Source organism: Pelodiscus sinensis, chromosome 14 (assembly GCF_052426305.1).
Source record: "Pelodiscus sinensis isolate ZL-2025 chromosome 14, ASM5242630v1, whole genome shotgun sequence".
NCBI lineage: Eukaryota > Metazoa > Chordata > Testudines > Trionychidae > Pelodiscus > Pelodiscus sinensis.
Window position 1 is genome coordinate 30,471,861 of NC_143065.1, and position 20,569 is coordinate 30,492,429.

General features: G+C 44.3%; 1 protein-coding gene across 2 annotated transcripts in view; it reads right to left on the reverse strand.

Moving 5' to 3' along the window:
- Positions 1-20,569, reverse strand: part of ABHD2 (abhydrolase domain containing 2, acylglycerol lipase) — a 77,575-nt gene that overhangs the window by 44,233 nt on the left and 12,773 nt on the right. The window contains exons 2-4 of one of the 2 annotated variants that reach the window (XM_075897068.2): positions 20,150-20,297; positions 16,514-16,609; positions 14,261-14,461 (exon numbers count right to left, since the gene is read on the reverse strand). In XM_075897068.2, the coding sequence (XP_075753183.2) occupies positions 14,261-14,454 (194 nt within the window). In that variant the 5' untranslated portion in view covers positions 14,455-14,461; positions 16,514-16,609; positions 20,150-20,297. The remainder of the gene's footprint in view (positions 1-14,260; positions 14,462-16,513; positions 16,610-20,149; positions 20,298-20,569) is intronic. The other variant, XM_075897067.2, reaches the window with a different exon arrangement.

Below are 20,569 nucleotides of genomic sequence, written 5' to 3' on the forward strand. Positions count from 1 at the left end.
AAATTTACTGTTGGAAGAGGTGGGCAGAGGGGAAATGCGTGTAGTCTATAGCATTAACCTATAAGATTTGCTTACTGGTTAATCAACTACACCATTACATCCTTAGTATGTATCTACTGCTATCACTCCCACACAACATTGCCCAGAGGACAGGAGCATGAAGAGGAAGAATAAAGTATTAAAGAGTTGATCAGGTGGAGCCTATATCCCCCTCTCAGTGACCACATTTATTTATCAAATAATGAGATTACAACTACTCTGAAAGTTTCCACAGGCCATAATAATTCTGAAGCCCTATAATTTGTGGGAATCTCACTTCCAATTTAAGATGTTGTAGAGACCCAACCAACACAATGAAAAGCCTCATCTTCCTTGGGAAATGCCACCTCCTTTACAAATATGCCAAGAAGGTCCTACTTGAGCAGCCCCTCAGAAATACCCAAGAGCGAGCTATTCCTCCAACTCTCTCAACCTTTAACTCTGAAAGTAGCCTACTGAGATGATCTGAAGCCACACTATTTTCCTGATATTCCTTACTGAGCTACACACTTTTCCAAATTATGTATAAAAGCAGCACTGAAAAATAAACATAGCTATCTTAGCACTGCACATATACATCTTCTACCCCCAAATACTTTCAAGAGCTGCACAGGCAATAGCAGAGACTTTGGAGGTCGGACGACAGATTCAGGAGAAACTGGAGTTTGTTTTCAAAAACACAACTGAAAGTCCAAAAGTTAACTCATTTTTAGTTATCCAGGAGGACATACCCAATATATGGCCACTTTTCTTCATTCTGCTTTAATATCAGGGCGTGGTAATTTATGCTGCTGACTTTATGACAAGAGATTTGAACTCTGTTTATTACTGATATCTAAGTCAAACATGCAGAACTCTAACCTAAAGCAAAGGACATTGAACTGTCCTCCACACCATTCCTAGATATGAACAAGGACCTTTCACGGTTGCTTAGTGACGGTACAATCTCTCTCTCAAGAGCTCAGATCCAGTTTGACATGTTTTGCCATTCTCCTATGCTCACTGCCCTCACACAAGCCCCCTCAGCACAGTGTTGGAAGAGACAGTTGAACCCAAAAACAAAAAAGGAAAGCATTGTACCAAGACACATCATTCCTGCAACTGTACATTCCAAGAAGGCATAAAAATAGATCCCAACTGAAAAAACAAGTGCTTCTACAAGAGACAAAACAGAGGACAGAAGACTTAATTGCTTTGTTTACAAAATAACTGTTAACCTTGTAACCATGCAAATTATCCCTTGGTGTATTTTAGAGATTTATCATACAATCAGAAACTTCTAAAAGAAGCTACAAAACAACTAACTGCATTTTTTAAAATCAGACATCCATCTCTACTGTAGGAGAGGCACAATGGAGTGGCAGCACCCCTAGACTTTTTAGCAACTATGCACATAAGAGAAGACTTAGTCTTAAGTCCTAAGACCATGGGTGGGGACGGAATCTGAGTAATCGGAACAGCTGGCCAAGAAATATGGAAGTAAATGAAAATGTGTTTGAGTTTTACTGTACAATCCCATTTTATATTGCCACACGTTACTTCCTAAACTAAGGATGTGTCAGATGGTAGTACACAAGCTGTATGCAATTCCACATTAATGATATCAAATTTAAACAGTTACATGACTATTCAATAGTCCCCAGAGGAGGGGCCAGCAGCCAATGTGCTCCTGGCCCCACTCCCAGGGACCCTCCTGCCAACCTGCGCTGCTGCCTCCGTATCAGAGGCAGCAGTGCAGGGTGACAAGCAGGAACCGGTCCACAAGGGGAGACTGTTTAAAAGCCTCATGGCTCCTGGCCCCAACCCTGCAAGACGGGACAGCATGCAGCTGCTGGAGTAACGGAGAGGGAGGGAAGAGGCAGGGGGAGCTGAGGGAGGGGCTGTGGGACACAGAGTGATGTGATGACATCACTCTGTCATCCCCTGGGAAAATTTTTTTAATATATATATAGAGAGATTATGTCATCAAAAGGACAGATACTTTTAGGAGAGAAGTTTTATTAAGGCTACATTTCCATTCTAAGAAGAGACTGAAATTTGCTGCTGCCAGGAAAAGGAAGTGGGTTCTCAATGGAACTACTTTCCACATCTTCATCAGCATTTTGCTCCCTTATAAATTTTTGATTTCTCCACACTCAGTAACAGTTAGAACTCCAGGCTCATCAGTCTAGCAGACACATGTATTAACACATACTCATTTTCCTATAACTCCACCCTAACATTTACTTGGTTTTAAGAGCTGACTACAGAGGCACAAGATTTTCTTGGACAAAATTTTATCCAAATAAATTTTAAAACGGAAAGAGCAAAAATAGAGCTATATACTATAGAGCTGTACTCTATAGGGATGTAAAGGGTTAGCTGATTACCCAGTTATGCGGTAAGCATTGCCTTACCAACATGCTTACCAGGGTAATAAGCACCTGGCCTGGCCAGAGCAGTCCAATCAGGCCCACCACGTTGTGAGGACTCCAGGCTGGACGAGCCTACCACGCTACACCACAGGCAGGGAGGGGTGCTCCAGCCCAGCTGGGCCAGAACAGCCCTCCGCCTGCAGTGTGATGCAGTAGACCGATTTTACATCTCTAATACTATACTGGCCAACAGTACTAAATTCTGGAAAATAATCTTTGATGTTAGGTGCCACCAACATAGCCTTACAGTTTAGTAGTAACTTGTTTGTCTAACTTTGATATGGCCCCTATGTTACCTATGAGGCCAACCAACACTACTCTGCTTGAGGTAAACAAAGATATTGAGTTCCTGAAGAGACTAGGCATATTAAAATGTAGGTAAATTGGCTATCCACGTAACCACTAAAAATGTTCAGTGGTTACATGGTTACACACACCTGCAGCACAGGTTGGCAGCCAGCTCCGTGGGAACCAGTTTAAAAGCCCACCCCTGGCATGCACCGGTTCTTGCTTGCTTCTTTCCTCCTGTAGAGCCGGCTGGTGCCCCATGCTGCTGCCTCTGATACAGTTTAGGTCAAATTAACCTAATGCAGGGCAACAGCCAGCTCCATGATGCTGATATATGCTAGGAGTTGGCTTTGAAGCTAGTTCCCGGTGAGTACTGGCTTCCGTCTGCCACCCAGCTCCTCAGGAGCCAGCTGCTGCCCTGGTACAGAGGCAGTAGTGTAGGGCGACAGCCAGCTCCCTGGGAGCTGTACCAGGAGTCACATGTAAGCGATAAGCAAGCTTATCAGTTACTCATTTAAAAAGCTACACACTTACATCCCTAGAAAAGACTAATGGATATCCTACTCCATGAATATCTGATCCCACTTTTTTCTGTGGCACTAAAGTTCCCTAATAGAGTGATTCCAAGTCATCCTGCATTATTTGCAAGAGGAAATAATTTTGCTTATACCTACCTCCTCACCACCCTACTCATGGAAAGAGTAAGGTCAGCTTTAAGCAGCAAGTTACTGTATAATGCAGGGTGGTAAGAAAGGGGAGTGTTGAAGTAATTTTTTGTTGTATGGAAGAAAAAAAAATTGTTCCCTTAGCAACTATGTGGTGTCCAGTTGCTGACAAGACTGTTCAGAGCTGCCTTCTTAATGAGAAATCTAAGACACCAGCAAGCTCCATTTTCACTTCTCCCCCTATTTACATGCAACCCAGTTTACCGTTACTGTCACATATCCAATCATTTAGATATGATAGCTTTGGTGATCCTGTAGTGCCAAGACACAGTATTCCTGTCCAGAAGGGATGAGCCAGACCATCATTCTAAGTTCCCATCAGTGTCTGCAATTCTTAAGATTTCAACTTTATTTCAGGTTCATGATCCATTCTCTCTCCCCACCTATGCTATGCTTCCAGCCTCTGATCTTGTCACTAACATCACTTCTGTCAATCTGCCACTGAAGCATGGGAGGTTTAGGTTGGACATTAGGAAAAACTTCCTAACTGTCAAGTGTGGCTGAGTATGGGAATAAATTGCCAAGAGAGGTTGTATAATCTCCATCATTGAGGATTTTTAAGAGTAGGTTAGATAAACATCCATCAGAAATGACCCCTAGATAGTGCTTGGTCCTGCCAGGAGTGCAGGGGACTACACTTGATGACATCTCGAGATTCCTTCCCATTATACAATTCCATGATTCCTCTCTGCACAATGATTTATTATTTCTATTTCATTCAACTCAGCCTTTGTAGGCATGTTACCTTAATGTAGCATGCAGAATGCTCAGCTTTTCAGAAGACCCATTAAGTGGCTGAGTAGAGTTGAACTTAGAAATAGCACATTGCTTTGCTTAGGGCAAGGACATCTTAGCATTAGGCATGAGTTTACGCCTGCTAGATGCATTACAAGCACTCACTAGTCTTGAATGATCAGGCTACTTAGAATAGTACTTTAAGGTCAAGATTGGGTTCCTTCTGCTGGAAATGAAGTGCTAGCCTAAAACCAAATGAGGCACTATGTGCAATTTACACTGCAGTTTACAGAACCTGCTCCGGACTTCATTACATGCCAAACACCATTATTAGCAAGGAAACATTACTGTAAGAGATAAAACAGTCTCACCCAACCTTCATTTTAATTATTTCCTACCAAACCTTCAGCACTTTATTCAATGGATTTTTCCACTTGTTCAGATAACTCTGTCACAATGAGATGAGCGGGGAGAGGGGACAAGGCGAGGGGGAGAGGTCTTAAGATCCATTAAGTACCCAAGCCCCAAACAGGACCAAGGACATTCTGCACAAAATGAGCAATTCAGTAGAAGTTTATAGAAAGACACGTGTAGATTTAAACAAGATTTACTGTCTCAGCTGTAACTTGACTAAATAAATAAATTAAAGGAACTAAAAACAGTCTGACATTAGAAGCCAGCAAGGAAATAGATTTACAAAACTGAAAAAAGTCAGTCTTCTAAGATAGCAAGTTGAAATGCCTATGAGGTTCTCACAGCATCAGGGTTCCCAGGTCAAGGGTGGCTGCAAACTTCTGTCACAATTTTCCTCTCATTCCCTTCTAATCTGCAACAAAAACTGCTCTTGCAGCTTGGTCACTCCAAAGCGGTCAGAGAAGTGGCCAACCATCAGGGTCTGCAACAAGTTAAGCTATTACACGATGGGAAGTTCTGTGCTCAAAAACAAGCTAATACCCTTAGACAAGCAAGAGTAGAAAGATCTTCTCAGGTATTGAGAGCCCACCATGTTGAACGACTATTGGTTTTCAAACATTCTGAGGGATGTTAATGCTGAATTTGTAGTTATTGCTGCATTTTTACTCCACTGGCAGGGAACTATGTACAGGTAGTCCCCGAGTTACGCAGATCCGACTTACGTCGGATCCGCAGTTACGAACGGGGATTTTCTCACCCCGGAGGACTCGAGCGGCGGGACGCCTGGTCCCGCCGCCCGCCTCCTCCGGGGCGAGAAAAGCTGCTCCCCGTCTCCCTGGTCTGCTGCGGGAGCCAGCAGACCAGGGAGACGGGGAGCAAAGCGGCGCAGGACCCGGGGCCGGACCCGCGGCCGCTTCCAGATCAGCTGGAAGCCCCGCGGGTCGGGCCGGGTCCTGTGCGGCTTTGCTCAGCGTCTCCCTGGTCTGCAGACCAGGGAGACGCTGAGCAAAGCCGCGGAGGACCCGGGCTGGACCACGGCGCTGATCTGGAAGCGCCGCGGTCCGGCCCGGGTCCTCCGCCGCTTTGCTCCGCGTCTCCCTGGTCTGCTGAGGGGGGACGCAGCTAGTGCCCCCCCCCAGCAGACCAGGGAGATGTGGAGCAAAGCCCGGGGCCTGTGGTAGAGCAGGTGGGGCGCTGCCGGTTGGTCCCGCAGCACCGCTCCTTGGCGCTACTGGACCAACCCGGCAGCACCCCAGCTGCTCAGCCCCAGGAGTCCTGATTCAGCCGCTGCTGATCAGTTTCAGCAGTGGCTGAATCAGGACGCCTGGGGCAGAGCAGCTGGGGTGCTGCTGGGTTGGTCCAGTAGCGCCGAGGAGCGGCCGCACTACTGGACCAACCCAGCAGCACCTGAGCTGCTCTACCCCAGGCGTCCCCAAGTTAGCCACTGCTGAAACTGACCAGCGGCTGACTACAGGAAGCCCGAGGCAGAGTTGCTCTGCCCCAGGCTTCCTGGAATCAGCTGCTGATCAGTTTCAGCAGCAGCTGACTTGGGGACGCCTGGGGTTCTTAAGTTGAATCTGTATGTAAGTCAGAACTGGTGTCCAGATTCAGCGGCTGAATCTGGATGCCAGTTCCGACTTACATACAGATTCAACTTAAGAACAAACCTACAGTCCCTATCTTGTACGTAACCCGGGGACTGCCTGTATACAATGTCCCCTACATTCCATGGGGGGATGGATAGCTCAGTAGTTTGAGCATTGACCTGCTAAACCCAGGGTTGTGAATTCAATTCTTGAGGAGGCCATTTAGGGATTTGGGGCAAAAATCTGTCAGGGATGGTACTGGGTCCTGCTGTGAAGAAGGGGGACTGGACTCAATGACCTTTCAAGGTCCCTTCCAGTTCTAGGAGATAGGCAATCTCCATTCATATATATACACACACAAAATCCAAGTCACAGAAGCTGGTGGTCAAGAAAAGAGGAAAAATCTAAGGAGATTCATATCATCTTGGACAAAATGAAGAAACCCTAAAGATTGAGTTTCTTCTGTATAAAGAGGAAGACGAATTCTACAGTGTGGGTATAGAAACAAAGACCTAACATTAATGGGAAATTGGAAACTTCAGTGAAAAAGAAGAAAACTCCATTTACAGTGAAAATGGCAAGTTAAACTGGATTTAATTTCAAAAGATTATAAATAAATGTATCTGTAAGAACAGGGACAGTTATATTTTACATTTTTCATCCCTAGATCTCCAAAAGTTTTACAAAGAGCTAAGAATTACTGTAAGTTATGCTGCCTCAGAGGCTGCAATAACTGGAAAATAAAACCAAAGCCTCCAACTAGTGTGCAGTAAGGTTACGACATGGGGTAGGAGACTAACTATTTATTTGTCCAAGACAGAGGAATTAACTCTAGCACAGGGGTGGACAAAAGAGCCTCTACAGGCCGGATCCAGCCCGTGGAGGCCCTGCTGCTCCCCCGCTCCCAGGCCAATTAGGACCTGGGGGTGGGAGAAGCGTGCAAAGCTTCCTCCACCCTGCCAAGAGCACACAGCACTTGGAAGCACCAGGCGCTCCTGGCACAGTGGGAGGACACTTTGCACTCTCCCCTGCCCCCAGGCCAATCAGGGCCTGGGAGCGGGGGGAGTGTATGAAGTTTCCTCCGCGCTGTCCCCGTCCTGGGAGCAGCCCGTAGCGCTTAGAAGTGCCACACACTCCTGGCACACCGTGAGGACACTTTGTGCACTCCCCCTCTCCCAGGCCCTGATTGGCCTGAGGGCGGGGGAGTGTGGTAAGTCTCCTCCCAGCCAGAGGCATAGGCACCTAGGAGGAACCTGGGCGGTTCCTCAATCATGATCTGGGGGTGGGGAACCCAGAAGTATCCCAGCCCTGCCCCTTCCGCTCAAAGCCCTGCCCCTTCCAGAGCAGAGGCCCCTGACCACTTACCAAGTTCTTGGAATGACCCCCCCATCAAAAACTATTATCCACCTCTGCACTAGAACAAGAGTCTGTGCTAGCATCTCCACAATCTGTGAAACCTCTTAGCCAATACTCAAGCTCTCACTTATGGCTACCAGAGTGAGACCAGAGCAGCAAAAGTTCAGACCAAATCCAACAAGTACTAAGTGCCAAAGTAAGGAGCTCAGGGTGGTTTATCAGAGACACTTATTCTGGCTCATCTGAAATGGTCTCCCTGCTATGATCAAGTCTGCTACAGATTACTAGTACTCTTGACCAGGAACAGACATTACTCCAGTAGATGTCCGACAAATATCCTTTGTGAAACTTTACACTACCCACAGATACCAAAGTATTTCAATAACTGAACACTACAATTCTAAGCGGATAAGAAAGCAAGTCTGGGATTAATGGTTACTTACTATAGTAACTGACTTACATGCCCTGTCACTAATAGGCACATACTGTTACACAGATAACTAGCGTGAACTGGCCGAGTGCATGCACATCCTGTTATATAAACACCATTAGGATTTAAGAGCCTATTTTCAGCACCATATGCTTTGTGTTTGTATAATGGAAACCCAACCCCATCTATCAGTGACTGAGACAGTCAACAGTCCCTCTGGGAGAGCAAGAGGAAAATCTCTGTTAAAAATGGGATATGATTTGGTATTCATAGAACCAATACCAACAAATTGGTTTTCAAATTAAGTATTTGTGACTTGTGGACAGAAGATTAGAGTTTTCAGAAAATGCTACTTTTGGGGTGCTCTGCAGTGTACTTTTCTAAAAGGCAGCTCAAAGCATACACAATTATTCTATTTTTCTTGGGAAGTGTCAGTGTTCAGATTCTTGCGCATCTAAAAATGACCATTCAACAACAGAAGGCCTTATATCTACAGAGATACTTTGTACTTCATGTGCTGTACATTTCAGCTGAGGAGCATAGTGCTTTACAAACATTGCTTGGAGGAGATACTATATGCCTTGATAGATGGGCAAGGATGCAACAGAGTTAAGTGCTATGCTCAAGGTCACAGCAAGTCTGCTACAGAGTCAAAACTATAACGCAGGAGTCCTGTCTGCCAATTCCCATGCTGTAACTTAAAGCCTACATTCACCATTCTTTCAGGGTGGGTCTAGAGGGAAAGTGGTCCAAAGTTTAGGATTTTTGGACCTTTCCCCAGGAAGACTGATCTTGAAACTTTATAGTTATTATCACTTTGAGAATTCTTTCCAGATGACTGGCTGGTGGGCCTTACCCTCATGCTCAGTGTCTGATTACCATATTTAGCATCAGGAAGGAATTTTTCCTTGGGTCACATTGGCAGAGAGGGCAGGGAAGATTTCTCCCTCCTCTACATTAGCATGGGGGACAGGTCATCTGCAGGTTTAAACTAGTGCAAGTGGTAGATTCGCTGTAACTTGAAGTCTTCAGATCATCACCTGAGGATTTCAGTAACGCTGCCGGAGGTCAGGGGTGTATTACTGGATGAGTATGTGAGGTTTGCTAGCCTGCAATATGCAGGTCAGACTAAATCAGGGGCATCGCAAAATACAGCCTTTGGATCTGGTCCACTGGGAGAGACTCTCAGGCAGGCTCCCTGCCTGCCACAACTCAAAGTCTCTAGGTGCCGCATGCCCCTTGTGAGGGGTGGAGGGCAAGGACAGCAGACTTTGTGCATTATCCCCACTCCCAGCACAATCATCACAGCTCCCATTGGCCGGAAACCAGTAGGAGCTGCGAGGATTGTGCTGGGGGCAGGGGCAGTGCTTGAAGTCTCCTGCCTTCTGCACTGTGGAGCAGAGAGGTACATGGCTCCAGTAGCCAGCTGCTTTAAATGGTGTGGGGCCAAGGTAGGGAGGGAGCTGCCTAGGTAAGCACCTCCCGGCCAGAACCTGCATCTGACACCTCTTCCTCTCCCACAACCCAACTCCTTGACCCAGGTCACCATCCAAACCCTCTGCACCCCCCCTCTCTCAGATCACAACTGCCTCCCCCAGACCCTTCATCTCCTCCTATGCCTTCCCCCAGGCCAGAATTCACTCCAGCACCCATACCCCCTCCCTGACCCTGCACTCTAATCCCCTACCCCAGATCATAAGCCCCTCTTTCATCCAAAATCCCTCTGAACCTCTCTTGCACCTCAGTCAACTTATCCCAAGCTTCCTTGTGCGCTCACCCTACCTCCTTCCCAGACTCTGCATAGGAAAGTGTGGCCCTTGAACACTTCCCAAAATATTGGAGTGGCCCCCTATAAAAAATTATTGCCCACCTCTGGACTAAAATGGTCATGATGGTTCCTTCTGACTTAAATTCTATGAGCTTGATTCCTATTCACTATTTAGGTAGAGTAGCTGCTTACGGATGATTCAATCTCCCTGGAATGATTCAGAAAGCTGTCTATAGTGAAGAAGCACTTGCATTGCAAATTACCTTAGCTATGCTGCACCCTCAGTTTTTTTGTTTTTCTAAGTACTGTTTTATATAACAGTGTATTTTATAAGCTATATCCCAAAGGTCTTTAGCATTAGAGGCAAGGGAGAAGTGTTCCTAGCCAAACCAATGGAAGTGGAGTATCACAGTAGACTTCTGAAAACATGAGACCAGAATGGAAGACCAGAAAGTCAATACTAGATGTCCATACGTAGAGGAGAGTGGAGAAACAAGACCTGTGCACCAATCTATCACAAATCCAAAGTGATTTTATTTTATTAGCAGTCCACTTGAGCACCAAATTAATTTGTGTGTTCCTAAGGCTGCAAAGTTGTAACTTTTCTTTCAGTTGTCCTTTGTTTGTGTTAGGTATAACACTTAGAATTTGCTGTCATTTCCTTGACTACTATTGGAGAACGGCGGAAGGAGAAGAGCATAAGAATTTTATATTTGCTCCTTTCATCAGGAGGAAGAAGCCAAAGATAAAGCATGACAATATAAAATGGCATTGTGTTGCCAGGCCGCATGAATATGATATAAAATTACTACAGAGGCAATGAAAAAAAAAGTTTAGGCTGTATTCCTTGGTGTGCTTTCAGCATGAATTAAAAGGCTTTTTACAGAGTCATTTGCTGAAGCCTGGCAAAATGAAACGTGTTTGCAATTTTAAACCTTTGATGAGATGTCTTGGGTGGGGGGAGGCAGATCTGGGAAAGGAATCAATCTTATCAAGAAACCAAAGAGAATGGACACACTGGCACAGCAAGAAAGTGCAGACTATCAAAAAGCATAACTCCGAAAAGGCACAATGAACACAAGATGTGCTTGTTTAGGTGCGAGTCAGTCAACAGAACAATTCCATAGCTATAAAAGAACAAGAGAGACAGCAGGTTGCTAACTTATCTAAATTGAACTAGTTTGGAAGCTGGTAACAAAAGACAGGTGCAAATACTGATCATCCCAGAGTACTGGAGGGACTAACACTCACTGATCAGGATATGTGAGCCTCAATATAAGACAGTGTCTCTTTAATTATGATTGTTAAGAGCCTTTTATACTACAATGTAGGTTATAATGCATTTCCATTTGATAAACAAGATGACAAACAATGAAAATAGTGAGATGTGTATAAGAGGGCACATGGGGATTTTAGGGATGCACCACATTGAATTCCTTTCAATTGTCAGGGTCTGAAGTAGTTCAAAAGAAATTAGTGGAGAGCTTCTAGCTAACTTATTTGGGGATCCTGTTACAAGCACCACTGGAATCTACAAGTCTCAGGTATCTAAGCTGGCAACAGGCTCAGGCAGTTATGCTATCTGAAGCTCCTCAATTCCCTTAACACCAGCTGGACTACTGAAGGAAAGTACTGGGGGTTACATCCCAGTTTGTGGTTCATGGAATAAGCCTATCAAGAAAAAAAAAGAATCAAAGAGAAACACTCTGCAGAGTTACACTCGGTAAGGTGATGAACATTAGTGGCACATTAGATAGAAAACCTGAGTCCAGAGTGTTTTCTATCAGAGTTGAACTAGCCACAACCTAACTTCTAAAATCAGACTCAGTAGCTTCCTATATATAAACTGTACAGACACTTTGCTGATGGGTGTAACTAAAGATTTTGAAAGTCTGTGTCTGCACAGCATCTAGCACAATGAGACACCAATCTAGTCTGAGGCTTTTAGATTCTACTAAAATGAAAACACTCTTCCTGCTATCACACAAGCAGTTAGATTTCTTTCATACTCAAATAAGAATTCAAGAATTCAGATTAATTTAGTAATCCATGAAAGCGCACAGACTGCATCAGTAAATCAAGAGCGTTTCAAAATAAGGATCTCAAAGTTCCTTGAGTACAGCCACTTAAGAAGTTTTAAACTAAAGTTAGTTTCCTTCCAGCATCTCACACAAGTTAATATAGTTTTCTTCCTTAATGTAATAGGCCAGTCTTAAGCATCTGATTTTACATCTCTTGTTTAAAAGTTATGCCACCTTGCAGATAGCACAGTAAGTAAAGTTTTGGCCTTATACCTTAATAAAATCTCACTCCTGAAATTAACAGATGCTAGTTTTGCAAGCCTCCCTCTCAAAGAAGAACTGGCAAGAGCCAGTATGCCATCGCTTTCTTATTTAACTGACTGCTATAAGAGATCTGCTTCGCTCAACATTTAGATTGTTTCACCCATCTTGAAATGACAACTGCAGGCACCATGACAAATGGATTGAAGAACTATTATACTGCAAGTTCTAGAAGCGTCTGGGTAGCCTGTCAAAATGCTCAATGACTCACTGAAGTGTAGGAAGTTACAACAGATATTCCCTACACTTCACACAGGAGAAAGCATGTTGTGCTGGGCCATACTCTTCCATAGTGGGGAACATGCCACAATACCAAAGCCAAGAACCTGACATTGACTGGGTCAGAAACTGCTTTTCCATGCATTTGTACAGCACACAACACAATGGGTACGTGCCTCCAGCCAGGTAGAAAGCCTTGTGTAGTGGAGCTTACACTATCATGCTAAAAAGAACTATGTGGACATTGCTAACCTGAGCCATCACCAGTACTGCAATCTCAGTTTGGACCAGGCAACAGGTGGGCTTGATCTTGAATGACTAACCTTGAGCCTTCAACAGTGCCGCTATGCTGGCCCAGCTATTTTTAGTGTGCTAGCTGAAGCTCTGCTAGAACAAGTGTGTGTATCTGTGCCGAGGGGTTTGCTCCCAGATATCCCCAAGGCGGCCTGGAACCTGGGCAATACTGTAACAATAATTTGGAGGCGCTGTTTTATGCCAGCAAAAAAGAGGTTCCTGCCCTTTGTTCTGCATCACAAAAGAATATGCTGTCATTTATTTATATGCAAGTTTATGGTGGTGTTCTTGTACAACTGCATGCAGTGGGTCGAGACTAGCTAATGTCAGCTTCTCTTCAGTGCATTGTGAAAGTAGAAAGAATTATACTGTAAGGCTGTGTCTACACTGCACCCCCTTTCCGGAAAAGGGATGCAGATGAGACAAGTCAGAATTGCAAATGAAGCAGGGGATTTAAATATCCCCCACTTCATTTGTATAAACATGGCTGCCGCTTTTTTCCCGGCACGGTGCTTTGCCAGAGAAAAGCGCCAGTCTAGACGGGATCTTTTGGAAAATAAACCCTTTTCCGAAAGATCCCTTATTCCTGATTTCCGGCAAAGCCCCGAGCCGGAAAAAAGCGGCAGCCATGTTTATACAAATGAAGCGGGGGATATTTAAATCCCCAACTTCATTTGCAATTCCGACTTGTCTCATCTGCATCCCTTTTCCGGAAAAGAGGTGCAGTGTAGACACAGCCTAAGAGAAAGATGAATTATGCTGTAATAATTGAATAAGTTGAAGGAATACTGTTTGTCTCTGAACAGGAAGGAGAAAAGTATGTTAATGTTGTTTGTAGGTATGCAGATCAGAGTGCTAGCCAGGTGGGCCTGGGATAATAGGAAAAGGAACATTAGGGCTACGTCTACACTGGCATGATTTTCCGGAAATGCTTAAAACAGAAGTTTTCCATTATAAGTATTTCCGGAAAAAGAGCGTCTACATTGGCAGGATGCTTTTCCAGAAAAGCCCTTTTTCCGGAAAAGCGTCCGTGGCTAATGTAGACGCGCTTTTCCAGAAAAAAGCCCCAATCACCATTTTCGTGATCGGGGCTTTTTTGCGGAAAAGACTACTGTGCTGTCTACACTGGCCCTTCTCTGGAACAGTTTTCCGGAAAAAGGACTTTTGCCCGAGCGGGAACAGCATAGTTTTTCCGGAAAAGCAGCTGATTTCTTACAGTAGACCGTCAATGCTTTTCCGGAAATTCAAGAGGCCAGTGTAGACAGCTCGCAGCTTATTCCGGAAAAGCGGCTGATTTTTCGGAATAAGTGGCCCAGTGTAGACACAGCCTAGGTGTTAGGCAGAAAGCAATTGAGATAACCAGGGAGATATGGACAGGAGATTGCTGTGTGTTTGATGTGGAAATGAAGATACTTGACTAGCCTCATACTAATCATGTGAAGTTTTGCTTCTCTTTTAATCTTGTTAACTTGGCTTTCTTTTGACTGTATAAATCAAGGAGTTTGAACCTTGTATGGGACTCACATTTTCTGGGTGAATTAGCAGAGCAGTTTTGCTAATAAACATAGCGGTCTGACAAATTTGAGAGTCCTGTCTAATTTTGACAGCATGCATCAATTTAGTAGTTAGAAGGCTGTATTTATCACTCACTCTTTGGTCAGAAGTGGGCAGGATTTGAGCAGGAAGCGTGACAGGGCAGAGTCCTGGTAAATGAGATCAGGAGGAGCAGTTGGACTCTTTAGATTCAGACAGCGAACGATGACATAGAGAACAGCGGCGACTGCAGCCAGCTTCACACCATCAAACACTGCTGGCAGCTCGGGGGTTTCCAGCATTGTACTCATTTTAAATCTAGAAACAAAGAAGAAAGTTTAAGCCTTTTGCAACATTGACACATTTTACACAGCAAGTCAAGCTACACAGAATCACACAGATAACACCATAAGGAATGCTTCACTGCACAAATAAATACTCCCACGACAGGATCATCTCAAAATAAGCCACATATGGGCTTGTCGTGCATAAAGGGTCACTCATGTAGCTCTGGTATAGACAAGAGGATCAGTCAGGGAGGAAGTTTTATTCCTACTGAGTGTTGCATTATGAGTTTAGTAATGTGGGTCTCTTCAACATCAAATACTGCCAAGATCCTGAAATCAGAGTTGACTGCAATGTCTCCAAAGAATGCCCAACACAACTGAAGATGGGCGAGGTAGCACACTATGGAAAGAAATGAGAAATGAGTTAAAAGAGTTTGGGCTGACAAACCAAGAGGGGAACCAGAAGATGTAGGAAAAGATCAGGAAAAGGCAATTTCTCCTCATAGTAGGGGAAGCCATAGTTCCTCACAAAGTCCCTATAACTGTAATACCACTGTATCACTCCACACTTGTCTGGAAATGGCTAATGAGATGAGGAAAGTTAACTTGGTAGGCCATAGCTGAGGGGAATTTGATGGACTAAAATAATGCCCTTCATGAGGACAGAGCCCATTGGAACATGAAGGGCCAGGATAAAAACCAGCAAGCTGGAAACAGAAAGGAACTGCAGGGAAGTAGTCTGCAGACACTCCCTGAGGGAAAGGAAATGTGTTTGGACAAAGTTTTCTAATCTATAGTAGGAACACTGGAAGCTCTCTAAAAACAGTGCAGCCACTGGTGGCCAAACTGTGGCCCCACCCATTCCTTCCCTAGAGGCCCCGCCCCTGCTCGCTCTACTCTGCCCACTCCTCTTCCCCCCTTATGACCATAAAAAGCATAAAGGGCATAGCCTTCCAAATTTAAAAGTGATGGGGCCATGGCTACCTGACCCTCCTTGTTCGAGCACCCTGGGAGGACAGAGTTTGGGCTGACACACCCGGCGGGGCGGGGGGGTAGCAGGAATAGAAGACATAGGAAAGGCTCAGGAAAAGGCAGCAGGGTTTAGGCTAGTGCAGATCTTGGTCCTGCCACTGATCCTGCTGCGGTTATGGGGTCCCACTCCCTGTCCAATAGTGGCCAGCGTTCCCAGCACAGCTGGCCACTGCTAGTGTTAACTTGCAAGGGCTGGTTAACATCTCTAATCATCAGACATGTCCAGAAGGAAATACTCTAGCTGTGAGTGGACTCAAGGGCAGTCTAAATCCTTCTGCTTGCTTGAGGATAAGAATATTGGAATCTGTGTTTGGTACTGGGTAACTATTCTTTCCAAATATCAAACACCCCAGAGGAGCAGTCTGCATAAGTGGATTTAGAGATAAGTTTGACATGATGACATTGCCATGAAATAGATTCCAAGTAAAGTCCTTTTCACAGAGCTACACGATTATTTACTTTAACCTATCATGTTATCTGAACACTCCTTATCATGGCCCAGGAACACAAGGAATACCAGACTGGATCAGACCAGAGTCTGTCAAATCCAGTAATTTAACAGTGCCAAAACCACAGACTTCAGAGGCAGTGCAAAGAAACCATGCAGTGGACAGTTATGGAATAATCTGCCTCTCAGCATCAAATAGCCCAGCTATATAAAGTAACTGAATTTGTTGTTTTTCCACTTAAGCTTATTGTATTTCTGCAACAAAGACAAGATTAGGGTTAAAAAATCCAGAGCTCTACATGAACTTCTTGACAAGATTATGTAAAGAAACAAAAGAATCCTAAAGTCCTTCCCTCTGTATGACAGAAGTTATGATAGTCTCCAATTTGGCCTGACCTCTGCTCCAGAAGCAGAAATGCAAGTCTGCCTCTATCTAGAAATCATAGAAATGCAGAATTGGAATGGATCTTGATAAAAGGTCTCCAGGTAACTACTGTTCTGTTAAAGCAATCCATTGCCACAGCTAAGTGATCAATTTTTCTTTAGCCCTTCTCTCCCCATGCCAAATAAGAATTCATTCAAGTAAATGAGAGAAAGATTTACCAGAAAGATTTGCTGCTTGTTCTTCAGAGTAAGAAGTATTCTGTCCTCAAAGGATCTGAGTTTTACTGTTCGGATCGATGGTCTAGTAGAATTACCCTAAAAATAAAACCACAAAGATCACATTAATGCCACTTCCAGTAGAGAGATGTGCAGCTTAATAGAAATTACTGTGTAGCAGTCTTACTGCAGACAGGAATATCTGCAAGCCAAAACGATAATGGTAATTAACTTGTGTATGAAAATCATGGTAACACAGTGTACTCTTTGATACATCTGCTTCATGGAAGCCTTTTGTCAAATACAGATTAGTTTAGCAGGTCTACTCTGCATAGCAATTCTTGACTGCATAACTTAAGTATTTTTGCTGCAAAAGACAGAGTCCCCCTTTCATTGCAGCACTGTGAAATTCACACATGCTGTAAATAAAAGTAAGCCTAGCAAATGAGAACTCAGGACATGAAAGAAGTGATACTGTGCAAACATCATAGATATCTCCCAGGATTTCCTGCCTTTGCATGGGTCTACCAGGTCTCTTCTCAGCTTTCTGTAAACCATGCAGCACCAGCACTATGGAAGTGCTAAGCCGTCACACTGAAAAAATAATTTCCATTGCTTTAACACAGGCTTAGCCAAGAGAATTCTGATGGACAGAAGCTCATTTACAAACTGTTTGACTTCCACACTTCTGGCATCACGTTATAACAGATCACTCTTTAGCAAGACTGTGCCAGTAATCAGGAGGTTCAGACATTACCCACTTAATTAACACTTAATTGTACATGTGTGCCAACACTCATGGCAAAAACTCATGCCATGACACTGCATTAAGGCAAGTGAAATGGATATAGCTTCAGAGACCAGTCACTTACACTTCACTATGAGCTCTTCCAATCCCCTATAGACATACTAACACTAATTTGGAATCCAACTTCTGAAGATAATTGCAGCTCTGCATTCTCCCCTTCATGACTCCACTCAGCATCTCTGCATGTATTTTAGAGAACATTCTATTAGCCAGGCTCTCCACTGCTTCAATCAATAATATTTGTCTTTACAGGAAAGTTCCTAAGATTGTATGCTTCCTATCTTCTCAAAGGAAATTCAGCATGCTTTTGACCAATTATTAACAAGTTAGCATATTAGAAGCCATATGTCGTAACTAGCCATTATGTTCACATCCACAATCAACACAAATAAGAATTTTTGTTCTGCCTTTTCCTCAGAAAATATTCAGCAAAGAGGGTATATGCCAAAAGCTGAAAGGCCACCCAAAGGAATTTTTGATCATTTGGAAGGAAGTCCTAAGAAGCATGATTTGACAGAGACCATGAACTTAGGGCTGTGGTGTCCAACATGCTAGCCACTAGTCACATGTGGCTATTTGGCCAGTTGAGTGTGGCTAGTTGGCTTGAACAATGTGGCTATTTGGATGACAGAGTGTGACTAGTTAACTACAGCAGTAGCCAGTGACTACTGCTTCAGAACTGGTTGGAAATCATGGACTTCAGGTCTCCTTATTTAGCACCTGTGAAGGTAATCTAATCCCCTTTGAGACAACATTACTCCAAGCACATTAGCTGCTGTTAATGTGCATTAGCAGAGCCCCCCAGACAGACAGTGGCAGGCTAGATTCATTCCCAGCTTGTAGTGAAAAGGTTGTGCAGACAAGCCCTATTAGGGCAAACTGAACAAATGAAAGGTATAGCATACAATTCAGTGCTGAAAGACCACTCACAGTTTTGTGCCAAAATTAGAGCTCAAAGGAAGAGCATATTAAAAGACAGATTCCCCCCCAGCACCATCTCCGCGGTGCTGCCTGTCCCCACCACAACCCACCCCCGCACTGCTACCTCTATCAGGCTTTTACTATATTTAAAATTCAGAGCCACAACAGTGGTAGCTACTGAACCTGGCGTAAGCCGGGCTTGCTCAGTCCTGGCTCGCACCAGGTCTGGGACCTACCCCCGCTGCGCCTCCACAGTTTAAATGTAGTAGGAGCCGGGCTGTCTGCACTCCCAGCTCTTACTACATTTAAACTGCAGAGCCACACTGGGTGTAGCTTTTGGACCCGGCACGAGCTGGGACTGAATAAGCCTTCCCCTATCGACCACACAATTAGTACCCACCACTTAACATCCTTATTCCAAATCTGAAGTTTTCTTAACCCATTTGAGAGAATCTCTATAATATTCACTGCTGCTCCAATTAACTTTTCACAAAGCAGCCTAGCAAAGGCCTGCTTGTCAAAAAGAAATATGGCAATTTCAGTACATATAACCACAGGGTGTACAAGTCAGAAGTACACTCATACAAAACCATTGGGGCTCTGTTATTGCCTTGATAAAGAGTGTCAGCTGGATTCATTTCATCTCAAAGCAAAGAAACCCAAGAACATTCCAAGCCTTCCCTGTTTGCTCCCACTACTCAAAATGCAAACATGTTTATGAAATAACAGGGAATGAGGCAGACCAAGCTAAATCATATGGAAACTATGGATGTAATAGTGTAGTCGATTAACCAATAAGCAAAGGCTTATAGATTAATGCTAGACTACATACTTCCCCCCCCCTTCCCTTGCCAATACATTTTTAAGCAATCTGGCCAGCAGCCTGGCTCAGTCCTGGTTCACACTGGATCTGGGACCTACTCCCACTGTAGCTCTGCATTTAAAGTGTATTAGAACCCAGGTGACCAAGTAGCATGGCTCAGTTCCTTCTCAGGCCGGGTCCAGGAGCTCAGCCCCCCACCTTCTCCGGACAGGGGCTGCTGCCACCCCACGCTGCTGCCTCTGTATCAGAGGCAGCCGCATGAGACGACAGCCAGCTGGTCTGTGAGGGGAGATGGTTTTTAAACCGTCTCCCCTTGCAGACCAGCTCCCAACTGGCACCCTGCACTGCTGCTTCTCTAACAGAGGCAGCAGCGCAGAGTGGCAGGGGGCTCCTTAGGAGTGGGGCCAGACCGCACTGGTTGCCAGCCCTACCCCCGGGGACTATAGAATAGTCAACTAACCAATAAGAATTCATGAGATTAATCGACTATTCAATTAACCGACATTTAACACCCCTAATGGAAACTGCATTCAGAAATATATTCAGTATTACTCACAAGTAACATTGATCAAGGCTAGGTATAGAATCATTGTAATGCATTTTGCCACAGTAAGGTACATCAGCCTGGTCAGATCTCAGAATATGGAGAATATCTTGTCTAAAACAATGATTAGGCTGGGAAACAAAATCTCTTGGGTACAACTGATGTGCCATAGTGCAGACATAGCTGAAGTCCTTTATGCATGTATCTGAAAAGACGAGTCTGTCACTCTGCTTCAAGATAATAGTAGGTTGATTCATCAGATTAAAGCAGAACCAAGGCCCTGCCCCCATTTAATTGGCAACACTGTAAACAGAGAATCCTTTGTGTGCTGGAACCCCAAGAACTAACCTCCACATATTTGTCCTTATTCTGTAGGGTAACTGCAACATGAATATTTCATGAATTATGGTAAAGAACTTGTTTAAACAGGAAACAAAACTAAAAAACCCAGGCAAACTTGTAGGTCTCAACAATTTATGTGGAAGAAAAATGACCAACCCCCTCCTTCAGCAAGTGTGCAATACTGTGTAGCAAGTTATTTACCTAACATACTAACACTGCAGTGAAGTTACATGATGCACAACGGAAATACACAAATCTCAGAACATTTACAACAGCGCTTCCTTACTGCACAGTCTCGTCAATGCTTCAGGAAAGCCCTGGGCAGGATGTTGCTGGCGCCAAGTCATAGCTAAATGAAACAACAGAAAGTTGTAATCTGATATTTTAGGCCTATTAAAACAGGACCTATTTAACTACCTATCTATGAGACCTGTCAGGTTCCCTCACAGTATTAAAAAAAAAAAATCACAGCCATACTGTCCAAGCTTTATGTATAAATTACTGAGCCCTCCTGGTAGAGAGTCCAAGGATTCTTCTCTCTACACAGTCAAAGTTCCCACATCAGAACTGTTTTCAGCCAAGAAGACTGGGAACAGGACACATCAGAAGTCAGCTGCAGGA